Source organism: Lissotriton helveticus, chromosome 11 (genome assembly GCF_964261635.1).
Source record: "Lissotriton helveticus chromosome 11, aLisHel1.1, whole genome shotgun sequence".
In the NCBI taxonomy this organism is placed as follows: Eukaryota; Metazoa; Chordata; class Amphibia; order Caudata; family Salamandridae; genus Lissotriton; species Lissotriton helveticus.
The window spans coordinates 4,771,862-4,792,063 of record NC_136072.1 but is presented as its reverse complement, the minus strand read 5'-3'; the positions used below and the strand labels follow the sequence as shown (position 1 = coordinate 4,792,063).

At 52.8% G+C, this 20,202-nt stretch overlaps 1 protein-coding gene across 1 annotated transcript in view; it reads left to right on the top strand.

Moving 5' to 3' along the window:
* The window catches only part of LOC144791007 (putative cation-transporting ATPase 13A4), a 331,299-nt gene that overhangs the window by 281,116 nt on the left and 29,981 nt on the right, over window positions 1-20,202 (top strand). Inside the window, exons 26-28 of the mRNA XM_078665633.1 lie at window positions 739-913; window positions 5,935-6,122; window positions 8,190-8,278. Coding sequence (XP_078521759.1) covers window positions 739-913; window positions 5,935-6,122; window positions 8,190-8,278 — 452 coding nt within the window. The remainder of the gene's footprint in view (window positions 1-738; window positions 914-5,934; window positions 6,123-8,189; window positions 8,279-20,202) is intronic.

Here is a 20,202-nt window from a genome sequence, read left to right as displayed (position 1 = left end):
CAGCCTGTCTCTATCAACTGCCTCTACTCAGAGCAGTCAGGTACCAAACATTCTAAGGTGTCATCAAACATTCTACAAGATGCAGTGGCTAAGCAATGGGGAAATCCAAGCAGGGGATATGCAAAGCATAAGCAAGATGTAACACACTCCCACGTCTCTCACTGACCTGGATGGCACGGCCTTACTTTCCATTATCACTTGGAGAGCTTTGCCTGGACCTGTCTGCTTTAGTCCTTTTTAGGTGTCCTGCTCAGCCACGGCAGTGATGTCTAGTGAGGGTCTTATGGTGAGTATGGGGTCTGTAGAATATTTGTCCACTCAGAGTCAGATGAAGATGGAATGTCTTGATATTACAATACCTTCACCTGTTGTCAAGCTTGGACGAATCTCTAAAAAGCCTACATGAAGTTACCCTTAAAGTAGAAAAAAGATAAAGAAGGTATAAGTTTGGGTAGACAGTGGAAAATTGTCCCTTCCCACTGATAATGCTTGTGCCTTGATTCTGGGGAGAATTCCTCACTAAAAGCATTGGAGAGGCTGGACGGTCAAGGGAATATATTGAATTTACAGCATGTGAAAGTTAGCGTGGGGCTCTTGTTTGACCACTAAGTTTGCTTGCCGGTGACTGTTATTAGCTTCCCAAAGCATGCGCACCTCCACTCCTGACCTCATGATGAGTAAGAAATATCTTCTGGTCTTTGACCATTTGTAATTGAAACATGTGGTTTCCTTTTTCAGTGAGCTCCACTCCTCCGTGGCCAGAGTTGGCCCCGTACAGACCGCCGGCGCAGCTACTCTCTCCACCCTTGTTCTTCTCTGTGTTTTTCAACATTCTTTGGGGTATCGCGTCCCACACCTACGCCTTCCTCATGGTGCAGGAACAGCCCTGGTACAGCCCGGATGACGTCTACAGGTACGGTCTTCTGTTCCAGTGTTGTTTGCTTGTAGTTCCTCGGTTGATGATCAATCATGTACTTTTGATATTTGAAGGCGCTAGACTTTGCTTCTCTCACCACTGCTAGCGAGATTCCCAACATAATCCAATCAAATGGACGCTTTGTCTTCCAATAGGGTTTTCATCCGATTTACTAGCTGCTTGGTCTCCGCGTGACTCATAAAACAGTATGTGCTACAATCCATCCATTGCTTGTTTATAAGGAAATGCCCACACACAGACTCAGGGCTATGGAGCCTTTGTGTTGTCCTTGCGTCACTCAAGGCGATGCAAGGACAACACAAAAGCTTCAGTGATATTTTTAGAGCCAACCAAGGCATGATTTGCGTGTCCTTGGGTGACTTTCTAACATGCAAGGCAAGGCAGCTGCTTGTGCTACGTTGCATTACATTTCAATTTGGGAGGCATCATGAGTGGAGCATGGGGGTTCAACTGCACAAAAACAATCCTGCCTGCAACGCAGGCACCCTTGCACTGTGGGGTTCAACAGGTTTGTCTGGGCAAGATTTGTTTCATCTGAATTTTTCTGGAAGAAATTCCAATTCCGCACTGGTTTATCATAAGTTGTTTATTAATTTATTTGCACTCTATTCGTGGGAGTGGATGAAAGGAAACAACAGCCAACACGTGTTTCGCCCCCTTGCATGGCCATCCAGCCTGGGGCTTCCTCAGGGCGGGTAGATTCTTATTAAATTCTATCAGCGTTGTGGTTAAATACAATAGCCTACGGATTCTCAAATCTCGGGCATAATGCCTGTTCGGGATGCGGTGTTCAGCTCACGTTGGTGAAAAACAAGGGAGCTTGCAAAGGCCCTAGGCTGCGCACAGTGCACCAGTGTAAGGAAAGAGCAGAAATACCCCAGATCTTTGAAAATATAGAGAATTTCTGTTCCCTCCCTTTGACAAAATACAGTGCAGCAACTTTGCTTGGTGCCCTGTGTGAACGTTTAGTAAATGTGCCGAATGGCCACTCAGAATAATCTATTTTAAAATTTGGCTTGAGTGACTCTCATGAGTCTACTGAACCCAACCGGCCAGCTATACAAATATTTTTCTCCCTTAATATCTCAACTGACAAGCAACTGGCCGGTGTTACGCCAAATCACAAACAGCATGCTTTCTGGACCAATATCTAGCTTCCTGCTGAAGGTGGTGTCATTCTGTTCAGCAGTTTTTGAGGTGGAGCTGGACAGATAACCCTGAAACTGTCCATGAACTAATATGGCAAGAAGGAGAAACCTTCTGGAAAGTTCCGTGAAGATCGATCAAACGGTGCTAAAGTTATTAGCAAAACGAAAAAGGCATTTCCTATTGAAGCGCTGATCTAACTGTCTCTACCCAGTGGTGACGGTGAACAACCTTTACAACGAAACTATTACAACGCACTACCATTACAACGCGGTCATTACAAAGCAAACCATTACAACGCATTGCGCTGAGGGGGGCGCTCTAGGATAGGGAATAAGTTTAATTTTCTATCCAACACCTTCCCTAGTGTCCACGGGGACTGGGGTTGGAATAGAACATTAAACTTACCACTATCCAGCACCTCTAAGCGCTATGCGTTGTAAAGGTTTGCGATGTAAAAACCGCGTTGTAAAGGCAGGCGTTGTAATAGCCTGCGTTGTAACGTCATACATCCGTGGTGACCCCAACTGGGTCATTTTTAAAAATTGTATAAAATATGTAATGATTTAAAAAGAGAGGCAAACCAATACCAGTGTAACGAGTATATAGTAACCTTTTAAGTGCTGCTGTTGAACAATGGCCGACGCCCGCAATCCCTCCGTAGTGCGTCTGATGGCATATAGGGAAAGAGTTTCTCTAGAAATCTAAGTCTTTTTTTTTGGAAGGAAATTACAATTCGCGTGAATGGCACAGTGGTGTCGGTTATGTGCAAGTAAATCTGAAATTAGGCAATCCGCTAATTCCACTTTCACTGACTCAGTATTTGGGGACATAATTCAGCCCCCTGAGTACCGATTTTGACAAGGGAGGCAACATTGGTAAGGGTAGAATCTCCCCTTCCCAATTATAACTCTACCTCGCAGAATTCTGCTTTGGGGGTTGCCCCAGGAGGGGAATTCCCAATCAGGAATCCACCCACTAAACTTGAGGAATAGAATTGTTGCGGGGAGCAACCCGCCTGGGCCGGTGCAACCATCTCACGCAGGTCCCTTTAGACTTTCTGCCCCCGGGGGGGGGGATGGATGGGGGTTTAGCACCCAGCCTGCCCTCTCGCGAAGGCAGATATCCCACTAGATCCCAGGAAATGTAGTACTTTAGTATTTTAGGGGGGTGGGGCAAAAGTGCCCCCTCTGGGCATGGGCCTTTGGTCTCACCTGCCCCAGGCCCCGTAAGTCTTTCTAACCCTTTTGGGGAGTTGATAGGGTGTTCACCTCCAACCTGTCCCCTCCCCCTTCCCCAGGCAGACAGAAAGCCTACAGGACTCAAGGAAAGTTAGTGCAGAGTATTCTTTTTGAGGGGGAGTGCCCCAGGGGTAAGGGGCCTGTGCTCCCCCCACTGCAAGTGTAGTATTTTTGCCCACCTCGGGGTGTGCATGGGGGTGTTGGAAACTCATGGAGCCCGGGATAGGGGGAAGCAAAGGCCTATTCTGAGAGGGGTTGCTTCCCCCCAAAAACAAATACTGTACACTATATTGTCTGGTATTTAGTCAGCTTTCTGCCCCCACACACTGGAGGTGGATGGGGTGTTCACTGCCAATCTGCCACCCCACGGCAGAACGCCCACTAGACACCAAGGGATTTTTAGACTGAAGTATTTTGGGGAAGAGGAACGGCCCTGCTCCTAACCTTGCACCAGGCCCATTAGACTTCTGTCCCTTCTGGGGTGTGGATGGGGTTGTTCACCTCCAATCTGCTCCTCGGGGAAGCACAAACAGACTAGACACCACGGGGCATATTACCAACAACTAGCGATAATTTTTGTCTCTAACTTGTTTAGAGACAAAAATTATCGCCGCACATCGGCGATTTTTATCGCAGATAAACCTTGGTATTAGCAAGGTTTATCGCAAATGCGATAAAAAACGGCCGCAATGCATGAATATCGCTGAAAAGTCAGCGATATTCATGCATTATCGAGCAAATGCTCTTAGCCATGTTATCCACCTCCCATTGGATAACATGGTGAAGAACTGCTCAGGGCAGGTGTTAGCTTTTGGAGATATTTGCGCTTAGGGCGAATATCTCCAAAAGTTGGTAATAGGAGATAGCGATGTTAGCGACTGTTTCCAGTCGCTAACATCTTGGCACGCCCACTTTGCATGTCATTAGTGATAAATATCACTGACATGCAAAGCGGGGCCCAAGATGGTCGCTATCTCCTATTAGCTGTCTCTAACTGGTGTTAGCGACAGCTTGGTAATTTATCTCCGCTTTCTTGGCTTTTAAAGCCAAAAAAGCGGAGTTAAACCCCTTGATAATATACCCCCACATTTTTTTTTAGAGTACCGTATTTTCTTCAGGGAAGAGTTTTGACACGCGGGGAATTCTGTGTGAAAAGCTTATTGTGTATCCCTGCTGAATCCGGAAGCGAACGTTACAAAAGTGCAAGGAAAATGCGTGAATTTAGGCAAAGGTTGAGGCTTGCAGGGCATTGTGGGTATGAAAACTTTGTAGGATCTACACAGAGCGCACCACTCTGGACACCGCCGGGGTGTTTTGTTTTCAGGAATATCTGGGCTTGGTAGGTTTGCCTGGGTGGCGGTCAGACTGGGTCCAAACACCACAGCAACCCCCATTGCCAAATAACTGGGAATAGTTGTTTCCACATTGAGTTTTGGGCCCTTTCCTGTCGCGGGCACTAGGCCCAACCACACAAGTGCAATGCCATTTTTATTGGGAGAATTGGGGAACGCTGGTTGGTAGGAAATAATTTGTGGCTCCCCACAGATTCCAGATCTTTCCCTCACAGAAATATGAGGAAAATGTGCATTTTTAGACACAATTCGTTGTTTGCAAGGATTTGAGGTTAAAAAACCTAGTGACAGTCATGCAAAGCCTGCCACCCTACACTCTCCCAGGTGCCTAGTTTTCAGAAATGTACAGGTTTGGTAGGATTCCCTGGGTGCAGCCACTAACATTGTAAATAAGGTTTGATGTTTGAGTGGAAAGTTTTGATCTGTCCGTCTCATGTTTTGCGGGCACAATTGTTAAGGGGTTAAAAAGTACTATAAGAAATACATTTTAAAACAAGAGTGGTAATTATTATAAATGAGTAAAAGTGTACATACCATTACAGAAATATTTGTAAACAATATTTTTGTGAAATAAATACAAGTGAAGAAAGAAATGTGTAACATGTGTAAACAACAAATTCATAAAAGTTGCACACCAAACATATGTAAATATTTAAAAATATATGTACATGTATATCAAAGAAAAACATGTTATAACACACTGCAACTATTTTATGTGGTGTAAGAAATCTGTATGTTAAAAATTAAGTTGAAAAAGAACTTGCAGAACATATTTAAAAATGTATACATAAAAAATATCTTAAAAAATAAACTGTACTTTATTTATTCCCAAAAAAACACAGCACCGGTATCAACTACAACAAAAAAAATAAAAGAGCATTTTACTTACCAAAAATGTATACATAGATGACTCAGTTATCCCAGTACACAAAATATAAAGTCAATACAATAAAGTTAAAACACTGGAATGTAATGTATTTATTTAAAACACTTACACACTAAAAGATATGCTGTACTGTTCACAATCCAATCTAAGCCACCCATGGAACATTGTCAATAACTAAAGGGGTTAGATGTCCTACTTCCACTCCATTCCAAACCATTTTGAGGAAGGTGTTGGACTCTACAGTGGTCAGTATTGACAAATGTAACCCTCTGCCATGACCAAGGCACAGACTGGACCACCGATGTGTGGTGGCTAGTGAATGTTTTCAACATCAATCTTTAACTGATTCTTATTTTATTTTCCTTTTTTCAGTGCATGTTATCCAGGAAACACGACGGCTAACATCGAGCAGACCAGGTGGGACCGTGAGCACAGCGGGAAGAGCAACACAGAAACCTACGACAGCTCAACGTTGTATCTCCTAACGTCCAGCCACCTGGTGATCAACGCTTTTGTGTTCACCAAAGGGAAGCCCTTCCGCCTGCCCTTGTACCGCAACTGTAAGTACTGGTTGGACGCGTCCTGGACATCAAAGGTGTTGGGAAGATGACAACACTAGTAGGGCAGTAGTTCACCTTAATAAACTAGACAAGTCACTTGGCATGTTCAGTGTTTTACATCCAAGAGGGATAATTGAGGCACATTGTGTCATTTGTTGAGCATTGTATGTGCATGCAGTCATCCAAAGTTACAAAGAAGAGAGAGCCTGCCTAGGCCCTGACATATCCCCAGATGTGCATGGAGAGGCAGTTTGACCAAAGCAAAGCTTGAGGCTAAGTTGTCGGCATTACGTGGCAGTTTGTTGTCAGCATTACGTGGCAGTTTGTTGTCGGCGTAACATGGCACTTTGATATGGGCATTACGTGGCACTTTATTGTGAGCATTACCTGGTAGTTTGTTGTAGGCATGACCTGGTAGTTTGCTGTAGGCATTACCTGGTAGTTTGGTGTAGGCATTACCTGGTAGTTTGTTGTAGGCAATACCTGGTAGTTTGTTGTGGGCATTACATGGCACTTTGTTGTAGGCGTTACCTGGTAGTTTGTTGTAGGCATTACCTGGTAGTTTGTTGTAGGCATTACTTGGTAGTTTGTTGTAGGCATTACCTGGTAGTTTGTTTTAGGCATTACCTGGGAATGTGTTGTAGACATTACCTGGTAGTTTGTTGTGGGAATTGCATGGCACTTTGTTGTGAGCATTACATGGCTCCTTCCTGTGATATGCAACATAGACTGACTTTGTGCCGCTTGTTAGCGTTTGGCATGTGTTTTATCCCCATCAGTGGATTGTGGCTCCCCTTGTAGAAGGATGGTTTGGCAGCAATGAAACCTCATATATAATGTCAAGGTGGCCTCGAAACCTATGGTCACCGCTGCTGATGGACGGGTACTCTTAGTGCTTCTAGGGCCCTGTCCTATGGCCCTGCGGTGTGCGTCACTATGGCCTCAGAGTGCTGATACTGCAACAGGTGGGACGTTTTCTGAGCTGAGTACAAACACATTTAGAGACCTTGAGAAATGTCATACTATGTAGCACCTTCGATAAGGAAGAATGAGATAGATTTGATCTCTGCCTCAAGGATGATTGCCAGAAGCAGTTGATATGATGGGGACACCTCTAGAGGTGCTGAGTGTATGCCTACACCGGCACTTTTCAGAGCCACTTTATGAGCCATTCTCAGATAAGACAGGTGTAGTAGTAAAGGGCACTGGCCATGTGGCATTATCGCTTTGAGTGGAAAGAAGATAAAGTGGGCCAGTGCCTTGCTAGAGGACCAGACCCTTTGTGGACAGAAGGACTGGACAGCTTTGGCCTTAATACTGTGTGAGCCACGGGCAGACGGGTTCCCTCGTGAGGTGCCGGGGAGGAAGACAGTATGGAAAGGAGTCGTTGGACCTGAAGTGCCTTCGTGTGGGCCAGTGGTGGCTGCTATAATTGATTAGTGGTGCGGCAGGGTGGGGTGTGGGGATGAAAACAAAAAATAAGTAACATGACACTTATCTAATGCTCCGACGCTGCTGCCTTGCTTCTGTCCTCCGATCCTGGACTCAGACTGCACAGGTTTTTATGATGTCGTAAGGCTGGCGCTGTGAAAAGTGACGCATCGCTGTTGTTGCCCAGAGATTCGTCACTTTTCATAAATGTGCCCCCCATTTGGCTATTTCAGGAAAAGGAGAGAGAAGGTGTGTGTGGGAGGGGGGGGGTGGAGTGTCTTTGTGGGTGGGTGTGTGTGTGTTTGTGTATGTACATGCATGCATGTGAGTCTACTTGTGGGTGGATGTGCTGGTACGTGCAAGCATATGTGCCCATCTTCCCGGATGGCCATGGCTGTAAATGTTTAGGCTTTGCGCTGCTGTTGCAGGGGCATTACACTGAAGCCCCCGGAGTGGCACCCAGCCTACCTCACCACGTGGGGCACATCACAGCCATGACTGGCTGACCTGCAGAGAGGGCCTAAAAATCTTATACCATTAACCAAGAAGAGAGACATTGTTCGCAGCTTCATGAGCTGTCCAGATCTTTTAATGTTCCATGGACCATGTTCTGATGTGTTGATTGTGTCCTTCCAGACTTCTTTGTAACCGTGCTGGCCATTGAGGTCGCCATGACCGTCTTCTTCATTTTCGCGGACATTCCTGGCCTCTACAGATCGCTTGAGGTATGTATGGCGACCATATATGTCAAAGTCTTAAATGTTAATAATGTTTTACCCCAGATGAGTGAAGTGAACAAGTGCTGTGGTGGAGGGCGGCCCCCTTAAGCACACAAGCCACAGTACGGTAGCATGTCCACCGGGACGGGTTGTGGAGAGGAAAGAGGCCTGAGGTATAGGACCCTCCCTCCAGCCTCATCCCCCCTCACCAGTAGATCACTCTACCTCCTGTACACCTGAACTGTTGATTACACAAGTGTATTATAGTAAATTATGCAGGAATAATAAAACATTATCTTTTTAGGTCTGGCTTGGCAATGTCAACTCAACACTATATACTGGGGTCCTTGAGTCAGCCCGCTTCAGCCACCCGCTTTTTTGGATGAGCCTCCTTCAACCATTTCAAACATGCTGTGTCCATCACATTTTTTGATGAACCCTACAAAGATATATCTTCCACCTCATTCTCCTTGGGGGTCGGAGATGCTCACCCTGCATCCTCGTAAGGTCCTGACATGTTTTCATGCTGTAGGCTTCAATGCGCAGAGACCTGTGGTGGCTGTCAACACAATGGTTCGGTTGCTGATACCTCATCAGATGCTTGTGTCCTCGGCTCCTCTGAGGATTCACAGTAGCGCCCTTGGACAAAGGGAACAGATGTTCCTGCTTTCAGTGGGGTTTGTTTTCCAAAAATGTGGCTCCTCAGAAGCTCTCTAGATCCTGATCTCTGAGGGTCAATGGACAATCTGCACAAAGACAGCAAACAGCCCCCCATCTCAAGACCTTTGCAACAACCTCGCCACCTTCTTCCACAGCAAGATCAGGGAGATCTATGAGAGCTGCACAACCCAAGACTCACCCACCCCATCCGCAACCACCACACCCAATGGCTACCGCACCCAGCAGACATTGACCAACCTCCTCACCGGCTGAACACAGAGAGTCAGACTTCCACCGTTCAACTTAGAACCCACAGAGATCAGCTGCGGAGTGCCTGAGGGTTCCTCCCTGAGCCCCACTCTCGTCAACATCTGCATGGCCCCACTCACAGGCATTGTCAGAAGCCATCTATCAACACTGTCTCCAATGCTGATTACACCCAGCTGATTCTCGCTCTCACAGACGAACCCACAGCCGCCAAGAGCAACTTTCACAATGGGATAAAGACAGTTGCCACCTGGAATGAAGGACAGCTGCCTCAAGCTTAACTGAGACAAGACCGAAGTCCTCATCCTAGGCTCCCCCCCCCTCTGCCTGGGATGGCTCTTGGTGGCCCAAAGCACTCGGAATCCCCCCACACCCACAAAGCACTCACGAAACCTCTGCGTCATCCCGGACTCCTTGCTCTTAAGGAACCGCCAAATCAACGCTGTTTCGTCCTCCTGCTTCCTCTAGCTCTACCTCCTTCGTAAGATCTTAAAGTGGATTCCTGCCGAGTGCAGGAAAACGGTCACCCATGCGCTCATCAGCAGCAGACTCGACTACAGCAAGGGACTCTACGCCGGCACCACCCAAAAACTCAAATAAACAACTGCAGACCGTCCAGAACACCTCCGTCAGAATCATCCTGGACATTCCATGCCACAACCACATCACCGGTCACCTGAGGGACCTTCACTGGCAACCTATCAACAAAAGAATCCCCTTCAAGCTTCTCACCCATGCCTGCAAAGCCCTCCACAACTCAGGACGTGCATACCACAACCACCGCTTCTCCTTCTACACTCCCACGAGACATCTCTGCTCCACCCAAGTGGCCCTCGCCACCGTCCCACGGATCCGCAGGACCAAAGCTGGATGAAGATTCTTCTCCTATCTCGCTGCGACGACCTGGAACGCCCTGCCTCTGCACCTCAGGCAATCACCATCGATGCCGCAAATCAGGAAAGACCTCAAGGCCTGGCTCTTCGACTGAACTGCAGATCCACCCCCTCCATGCCTTGAGACTTTTTCATGGGAGTAGTCTCACTTTAGAAGATACTGATTGATTGCTGGTTATGTCTTTCAAATTATTGCAAAACAAACCTTAACCTTTCACCTTAAATAAGTTTTATTCAGTGAGTTGGAAAGATTATTTTTTTTTATTTATAAATAATACACATAGGGCTGAAGAAGAATTGCATCTAGGACCCTGAGGCACCTTATCCTCCCTTGGATTGAGGCAGGCCTGGTGTTAACGGAGAGGTTTATGGACATGTCCCCTAGCCACTGTGATAGGCCGAGAAGAAAACGAGCCAAAGAGGGTGGGGCATTGACCATGCACACTCTTACTTGAAGACACTGTGCATGGGTAGCTGCAGAGGGAGAGGGTGGGGCAGTGACCACGCCCACTCTCACATGAAGCCACCATGCATTGGTAGAGGGAGAGGGTGGGGCAGTGATCACGCCCACTCTCACATGAAGCCACCATGCATTGGTAGAGGGAGAGGGTGGGGCAGTGACCACGCCCACTCTCACATGAAGCCACCATGCATTGGTAGAGGGAGAGGGTGGGGCAGTGACCACGCCCACTCTCACATGAAGCCACCATGCATTGGTAGAGGGAGAGGGTGGGGCAGTGACCACGCCCACTCTCACATGAAGCCACCATGCATTGGTAGAGAGAGAGGGTGGGGCAGTGACCACGCCCACTCTCACATGAAGCCACCATGCATTGGTAGAGGGAGAGGGCGGGGCAGTGACCACGCCCACTCTCACATGAAGCCACCATGCATTGGTAGCTGCAGAGGGAGAGGGTGGGGCATTGACCACGCCCACTCTTACATGAAGCCACCATGCATTGGTAGAGGGAGAGGGTGGGGCAGTGACCACGCCCACTCTCAAATGAGCCACCATGCATTGGTAGAGGGAGAGGGCGGGGCAGTGACCACGCCCACTCTCACATGAAGCCACCATGCATTGGTAGCTGCAGAGGGAGAGGGTGGGGCATTGACCACGCCCACTCTTACATGAAGCCACCATGCATTGGTAGAGGGAGAGGGCGGGGCAGTGACCACGTCCACTCTCACATGAAGCCACCATGCATTGGTAGAGGGAGAGGGTGGGGCAGTGACCACGCCCACTCTTACATGAAGCCACCATGCATTGGTAGAGGGAGAGGGTGGGGCAGTGACCACCAACACTCTCACATGAAGCCACCATGCATTGGTAGAGGGAGAGGGCGGGGCAGTGACCACGCCCACTCTCACATGAAGCCACCATGCATTGGTAGAGGGAGAGGGTGGGGCAGTGACCACGCCCACTCTTACATGAAGCCACCATGCATTGGTAGAGGGAGAGGGTGGGGCAGTGACCACGCCCACTCTCACATGAAGCCACCATGCATTGGTAGAGGGAGAGGGTGGGGCAGTGACCACGCCCACTCTCACATGAAGCCACCATGCATTGGTAGAGGGAGAGGGTGGGGCAGTGACCACGCCCACTCTCACATGAAGCCACCATGCATTGGTAGCAGCAGAGGGTGGGGCAGTGACCACGCCCACTCTCACATGAAGCCACCATGCATTGGTAGAGGCAGAAGGTGGGGCAGAGACCACGCCCACTCTCACATGAAGCCACCATGCATTGGTAGAGGGAGAAGGTGGGGCAGTGACCACGCCCACTCTCACATGAAGCCACCATGCATTGGTAGCGGCAGAGGGTGAGGCAGTGACCATGCCCACTCTCACATGAAGCCACCGTGCATTGGTAGAGGGAGAGGGTGGGGCAGTGACCACGCCCACTCTCACATGAAGCCACCGTGCATTGGTAGTGGCAGAGGGTGGGGCAGTGACCACGCCCACTCTCACATGAAGCCACCATGCATTGGTAGAGGGAGAGGGTGGGGCAGTGACCACGCCCACTCTCACATGAAGCCACCATGCATTGGTAGAGGGAGAGAGTGGGGCAGTGACCACGCCCACTCTCACCTGAAGCCACCATGCATTGGTAGAGGGAGAGGGCGGGGCAGTGACCACGCCACTCTCACATGAAGCCACCATGCATTGGTAGCGGCAGAGGGTGGGGCAGTGACCACGCCCACTCTCACATGAAGCCACCGTGCTTTGGTAGAGGGAGAGGGTGGGGCAGTGACCACGCCCACTCTCACATGAAGCCACCGTGCAGTGGTAGCGGCAGAGGGTGAGGCAGTGACCACACCCACTCTCACATGAAGCCACCATGCATTGGTAGAGGGAGAGGGTGGGGCGGTGACCACGCCCACTCTCACATGAAGCCACCATGCATTGGTAGAGGGAGAGGGTGGGGCAGTGACCACGCCCACTCTCACATGAAGCCACCATGCATTGGTAGCGGCAGAGGGTGGGGCAGTGACCAGGCCCACTCTCACATGAAGCCACCATGCATTGGTAGAGGGAGAGGGTGGGGCAGTGACCACGCCCACTCTCACATGAAGCCACCGTGCATTGGTAGCGGCAGAGGGTGGGGCAGTGACCACGCCCACTCTCACATGAAGCCACCGTGCATTGGTAGAGAGAGAGGGTGGGGCAGTGACCACGCCCACTCTCACATGAAGCCACCATGCATTGGTAGAGGGAGAGGGTGGGCAGGGACCATGCCCACTCTCACATGAAGCCACCGTGCATTGGTAATGGCAGAGGGTGGGGCAGTGACCACGCCCACTCTCACATGAAGCTACCATGCATTGGTAGAGGGAGTGGGTGGGGCAGTGACCACGCCCACTCTCACATGAAGCCACCATGCATTGGTAAAGGGAGAGGGTGGGGCAGTGACCACACCCACTCTCACATGAAGCTACCATGCATTGGTAGAGGGAGTGGGTGGGGCAGTGACCACGCCCACTCTCACATGAAGCCACCATGCATTGGTAGAGGGAGAGGGTGGGGCAGTGACCACACCCACTCTCACATGAAGCCACCATGCATTGGTAGAGGGAGAGGGTGAGACAGTGACCACGCCCACTCTCACATGAAGCCACCGTGCATTGGTAGAGAGAGAGGGTGGGGCAGTGACCACGCCCACTCTCACATGAAGCCACCGTGCATTGGTAGCGGCAGAGGGTGTGGCAGTGACCACGCCTACTCTCACATGAAGCCACCATGCATTGGTAGAGGGAGAGGGTGGGGCAGTGACCACGCCCACTCTCACATGAAGCCACCATGCATTGGTAGAGGGAGAGGGTGGGGCAGTGACCACGCCCACTCTCACATGAAGCCACCATGCATTGGTAGAGGGAGAGAGTGGGGCAGTGACCACACCCACTCTCACATGAAGCCACCATGCATTGGTAGAGGGAGAGGGTGGGGCAGTGACCACGCCCACTCTCACATGAAGCCACCATGCATTGGTAGAGGGAGAGGGTGGGGCAGTGACCACGCCCACTCTCACATGAAGCCACCATGCATTGGTAGAGGGAGAGGGTGGGGCAGTGACCACGCCCACTCTCACATGAGGCCACCATGCATTGGTAGAGGGAGAGGGTGGGGCAGTGACCACGCCCACTCTCACATGAAGCCGCCATGCATTGGTAGAGGGAGAGGGTGGGGCAGTGACCACGCCCACTCTCACATGAAGCCGCCATGCATTGGTAGAGGGAGAGGGTGGGGCAGTGACCACGCCCACTCTCACATGAAGCCGCCATGCATTGGTAGAGGGAGAGGGTGGGGCAGTGACCACGCCCACTCTCACATGAAGCCACCATGCATTGGTAGAGGGAGAGGGTGGGGCATTGACCACGCCCCCATCTCACATGAAGCCACCATGCATTGGTAGAGGCAGAAGGTGGGGCAGTGACCACGCCCACTCTCACATGAAGCCACCGTGCATTGGTAGAGGGAGAGGGTGGGGCAGTGACCACGCCCACTCTCACATGGAGCCACCATGCATTGGAAGAGGGAGAGGGTGGGGCAGTGACCATGCCACTCTCACATGAAGCCACCATGCATTGGTAGAGGGAGAGGGTGGGGCAGTGACCACGCCCACTCTCACATGAAGCCACCGTGCATTGGTAGTGGCAGAGGGTGGGATAGTGACCACGCCCACTCTCACATGAAGCCACCGTGCATTGGTAGAGGGAGAGGGTGGGGCAGTGACCACGCCCACTCTCACATGAAGCCACCGTGCATTGGTAGAGGGAGAGGGTGGGGCAGTGACCACACCCACTCTCACATGAAGCCACCATGCATTGGTAGAGGGAGAGGGTGGGGCAGTGACCACGCCCACTCTCACATGAAGCCACTATGCATTGGAAGAGGGTGGGGCAGTGACCACGCCCACTCTCACATGAAGCCACCATGCATTGGGAGAGGGTGGGGCAGTGACCACGCCCACTCTCACATGAAGCCACCATGCATTGGTAGAGGGAGAGGGTGGGGCAGTGACCACGCCCACTCTCACATGAAGCCACCATGCATTGGTAGCGGCAGAGGCTGGGGCAGTGACCACGCCCACTCTCACATGAAGCCACCATGCATTGGTAGAGGGAGAGGGTGGGGCAGTGACCACGCCCACTCTCACATGAAGCCACCATGCATTGGTAGCGGCAGAGGGTGGGGCAGTGACCACGCCCACTCTCACATGAAGCCACCGTGCTTTGGTAGAGGGAGAGGGTTGGGCAGTGACCACGCCCACTCTCACATGAAGCCACCATGCATTGGTAGAGGGAGAGGGTGAGGCAGTGACCACGCCCACTCTCACATGAAGCCAGGATGCATTGGTAGAGGGAGAGGGTGGGGCAGTGACCACGCCCACTCTCACATGAAGCCACCATGCATTGGTAGCGGCAGAGGGTGGGGCAGTGACCACGCCCACTCTCACATGAAGCCAGCATGCATTGGTAGAGGGAGAGGGTGGGGCAGTGACCACGCCCACTCTCACATGAAGCCACCATGCATTGGTAGAGGGAGAGGGTGGGACAGTGACCACGCCCACTCTCACATGAAGCCACCATGCATTGGTAGAGGGAGAGGGTGGGGCAATGAGCACGCCCACTCTCACATGAAGCCACCATGCATTGGTAGCGGCAGAGGGTGGGGCAGTGACCACACCCACTCTCACATGAAGCCACCATGCATTGGTAGAGGGAGAGGGTGGGGCAGTGACCACGCCCACTCTCACATGAAGCCACCATGCATTGGTAGCAGCAGAGGGTGGGGCAGTGACCACGCCCACTCTCACATGAAGCCACCGTGCATTGGTAGAGAGAGAGGGTGGGGCAGTGACCACGCCCACTCTCACATGAAGCCACCATGCATTGGTAGAGGGAGAGGGTGGGGCAGTGACCATGCCCACTCTCACATGAAGCCAACGTGCATTGGTAGCGGCAGAGGGTGGGGCAGTGACCACACCCACTCTTACATGAAGCTACCATGCATTGGTAGAGGGAGAGGGTGGGGCAGTGACCACGCCCACTCTCACATGAAGCTGCCATGCATTGGTAGAGGGAGAGGGTGGTGCAGTGACCACGCCCACTCTCACATGAAGCCACCATGCATTGGTAGAGGGAGAGGGTGGGGCATTGACCACGCCCCCATCTCACATGAAGCCACCATGCATTGGTAGAGGCAGAAGGTGGGGCAGTGACCACGCCCACTCTCACATGAAGCCACCATGCATTGGTAGCGGCAGAGGGTGGGGCAGTGACCACGCCCACTCTCACATGAAGCCACCGTGCATTGGTAGAGGGAGAGGGTGGGGCAGTGACCACGCCCACTCTCACATGAAGCCACCGTGCATTGGTAGTGGCAGAGGGTGGGGCAGGGACCACGCCCACTCTCACATGAAGCCACCATGCATTGGTAGAGGGAGAGGGTGGGGCAGTGACCACGCCCACTCTCACATGAAGCCACCATGCATTGGTAGAGGGAGAGGTTGGGGCAGTGACCACGCCACTCTCACATGAAGCCATCATGCATTGGTAGCGGCAGAGGCTGGGGCATAGACCACGCCCACTCTCACATGAAGCCACCATGCATTGGTAGAGGGAGAGGGTGGGGCAGTGACCACGCCCACTCTCACATGAAGCCACCATGCATTGGTAGAGGGAGAGGGTGGGGCAGTGACCACACCCACTCTCACATGAAGCCACCATGCATTGGTAGAGGGAGAGGGTGAGACAGTGACCACGCCCACTCTCACATGAAGCCACTATGCATTGGAAGAGGGTGGGGCAGTGACCACGCCCACTCTCACATGAAGCCACCATGCATTGGTAGAGGGAGAGGGTGGGGCAGTGACCACGCCCACTCTCACATGAAGCCACCATGCATTGGTAGAGGGAGAGGGTGGGGCAGTGACCACGCCCACTCTCACATGAAGCCACCATGCATTGGTAGCGGCAGAGGCTGGGGCAGTGACCACGCCCACTCTCACATGAAGCCACCATGCATTGGTAGAGGGAGAGGGTGGGGCAGTGACCACGCCCACTCTCACATGAAGCCACCATGCATTGGTAGCGGCAGAGGGTGGGGCAGTGACCACGCCCACTCTCACATGAAGCCACCGTGCTTTGGTAGAGGGAGAGGGTGGGGCAGTGACCACGCCCACTCTCACATGAAGCCACCATGCATTGGTAGAGGGAGAGGGTGAGGCAGTGACCACGCCCACTCTCACATGAAGCCAGCATGCATTGGTAGAGGGAGAGGGTGGGGCAGTGACCACGCCCACTCTCACATGAAGCCACCATGCATTGGTAGCGGCAGAGGGTGGGGCAGTGACCACGCCCACTCTCACATGAAGCCAGCATGCATTGGTAGAGGGAGAGGGTGGGGCAGTGACCGCGCCCATTCTCACATGAAGCCACCATGCATTGGTAGCGGCAGATGGTGGGGCAGTGACCACGCCCACTCTCACATGAAGCCACCATGCATTGGTAGAGGGAGAGGGTGGGGCAGTGACCACGCCCACTCTCACATGAAGCCACCATGCATTGGTAGAGGGAGAGGGTGGGACAGTGACCACGCCCACTCTCACATGAAGCCACCATGCATTGGTAGAGGGAGAGGGTGGGGCAGTGACCACGCCCACTCTCACATGAAGCCACCATGCATTGGTAGCGGCAGAGGGTGGGGCAGTGACCACACCCACTCTCACATGAAGCCACCATGCATTGGTAGAGGGAGAGGGTGGGGCAGTGACCACGCCCACTCTCACATGAAGCCACCATGCATTGGTAGCAGCAGAGGGTGGGGCAGTGACCACGCCCACTCTCACATGAAGCCACCGTGCATTGGTAGAGAGAGAGGGTGGGGCAGTGACCACGCCCACTCTCACATGAAGCCACCATGCATTGGTAGAGGGAGAGGGTGGGGCAGTGACCATGCCCACTCTCACATGAAGCCAACGTGCATTGGTAGTGGCAGAGGGTGGGGCAGTGACCACACCCACTCTTACATGAAGCTACCATGCATTGGTAGAGGGAGAGGGTGGGGCAGTGACCACGCCCACTCTCACATGAAGCTGCCATGCATTGGTAGAGGGAGAGGGTGGGGCAGTGACCACGCCCACTCTCACATGAAGCCACCATGCATTGGTAGAGGGAGAGGGTGGGGCATTGACCACGCCCCCATCTCACATGAAGCCACCATGCATTGGTAGAGGCAGAAGGTGGGGCAGTGACCACGCCCACTCTCACATGAAGCCACCATGCATTGGTAGAGGGAGAAGGTGGGGCAGTGACCACGCCCACTCTCACATGAAGCCACCATGCATTGGTAGCGGCAGAGGGTGGGGCAGTGACCACGCCCACTCTCACATGAAGCCACCGTGCATTGGTAGAGGGAGAGGGTGGGGCAGTGACCACGCCCACTCTCACATGAAGCCACCGTGCATTGGTAGTGGCAGAGGGTGGGGCAGGGACCACGCCCACTCTCAAATGAAGCCACCATGCATTGGTAGAGGGAGAGGGTGGGGCAGTGACCACGCCCACTCTCACATGAAGCCACCATGCATTGGTAGAGGGAGAGGTTGGGGCAGTGACCACGCCACTCTCACATGAAGCCATCATGCATTGGTAGCGGCAGAGGCTGGGGCATAGACCACGCCCACTCTCACATGAAGCCACCATGCATTGGTAGAGGGAGAGGGTGGGGCAGTGACCACACCCACTCTCACATGAAGCCATCATGCATTGGTAGCGGCAGAGGGTGGGGCAGTGACCAAGCCCACTCTCACATGAAGCCACCGTGCTTTGGTAGAGGGAGAGGGTGGGGCAGTGACCACGCCCACTCTCACATGAAGCCACCATGCATTGGTAGAGGGAGAGGGTGGGGCAGTGACCACGCCCACTCTCACATGAAGCCACCGTGCATTGGAAGCGGCATGCATTGGAAGCGGCAGAGGGTGAGGCAGTGACCACACCCACTATCACATGAAGCCACCATGCATTGGTAGAGGGAGAGGGTGGGGCAGTGACCACGCCCACTCTCACATGAAGCCACCATGCATTGGTAGAGGGAGAGGGTGGGGCAGTGACCACGCCCACTCTCACATGAAGCCACCATGCATTGGTAGCGGCAGAGGGTGGGGCAGTGACCACGCCCACTCTCACATGAAGCCACCATGCATTGGTAGAGGGAGAGGGTGGGGCAGTGACCACGCCCACTCTCAAATGAAGCCACCGTGCATTGGTAGCGGCAGAGGGTGGGGCATTGACCACGCCCACTCTGACATGAAGCCACCGTGCATTAGTAGAGAGAGAGGGTGGGGCAGTGACCACGCCCACTCTCACATGAAGCCACCATGCATTGGTAAAGGGATAGGGTGGGCAGGGACCATGCCCACTCTCACATGAAGCCACCGTGCATTGGTAGTGGCAGAGGGTGGGGCACTGACCACGCCCACTCTCACATAAAGCCACCATGCATTGGTAGAGGGAGAGGGTGGGGCAGTGACCACGCCCACTCTCACATGAAGCCACCGTGCATTGGTAGCGGCAGAGGGTGGGGCAGTGAGCACGCCCACTCTGACATGAAGCCACCGTGCATTAGTAGAGAGAGAGGGTGGGGCAGTGACCATGCCCACTCTCACATGAAGCCACCATGCATTGGTAAAGGGAGAGGGTGGGCAGGGACCATGCCCACTCTCACATGAAGCCACCGTGCATTGGTAGAGGGAGAGGGTGGGGCAGTGACCACACCCACTCTCACATGAAGCCACCATGCATTGGTAGAGGGAGAGGGTGGGGCAGTGACCACGCCCACTCTCACATGAAGCCACCATGCATTGGTAGAGGGAGAGGGTGGGGCAGTGACCACGCCCACTCTCACATGAAGCCACCATGCATTGGTAGAGAGAGAGGGTGGGGCAGTGACCACGCCCACTCTCACATGAAGCCACCATGCATTGGTAGAGGGAGAGGGTTGGGCAGTGACCACGCCCACTCTCACATGAAGCCACCATGCATTGGTAGAGGGAGAGGGTGGGGCAGTGACCACGCCCACTCTCACATGAAGCCACCATACATTGGTAGCGGAAGAGGGTGGGGCAGTGACCACACCCACTCTCACATGAAGCCACCATGCATTGGTAGAGGGAGAGAGTGGGGCAGTGACCACGCCCACTCTCACATGAAGCCACCATGCATTGGTAGAGGGAGAGGGTGGGGCAGTGACCACGCCCACTCTCACATGAAGCCACCATGCATTGGTAGAGGGAGAGGGTGGGGCAGTGACCACGCCCACTCTCACATGAAGCCACCATGCATTGGTAGAGGGAGAGGGTGGGGCAGTGACCACGCCCACTCTCACATGAGGCCACAATGCATTGGTAGAGGGAGAGGGTGGGGCAGTGACCACGCCCACTCTCACATGAAGCCGCCATGCATTGGTAGAGGGAGAGGGTGGGGCAGTGGCCACGCCCACTCTCACATGAAGCCACCATGCATTGGTAGCGGCAGATGGTGGGGCAGTGACCACGCCCACTCTCACATGAAGCCACCATGCATTGGTAGAGGGAGAAGGTGGGGCAGTGACCAC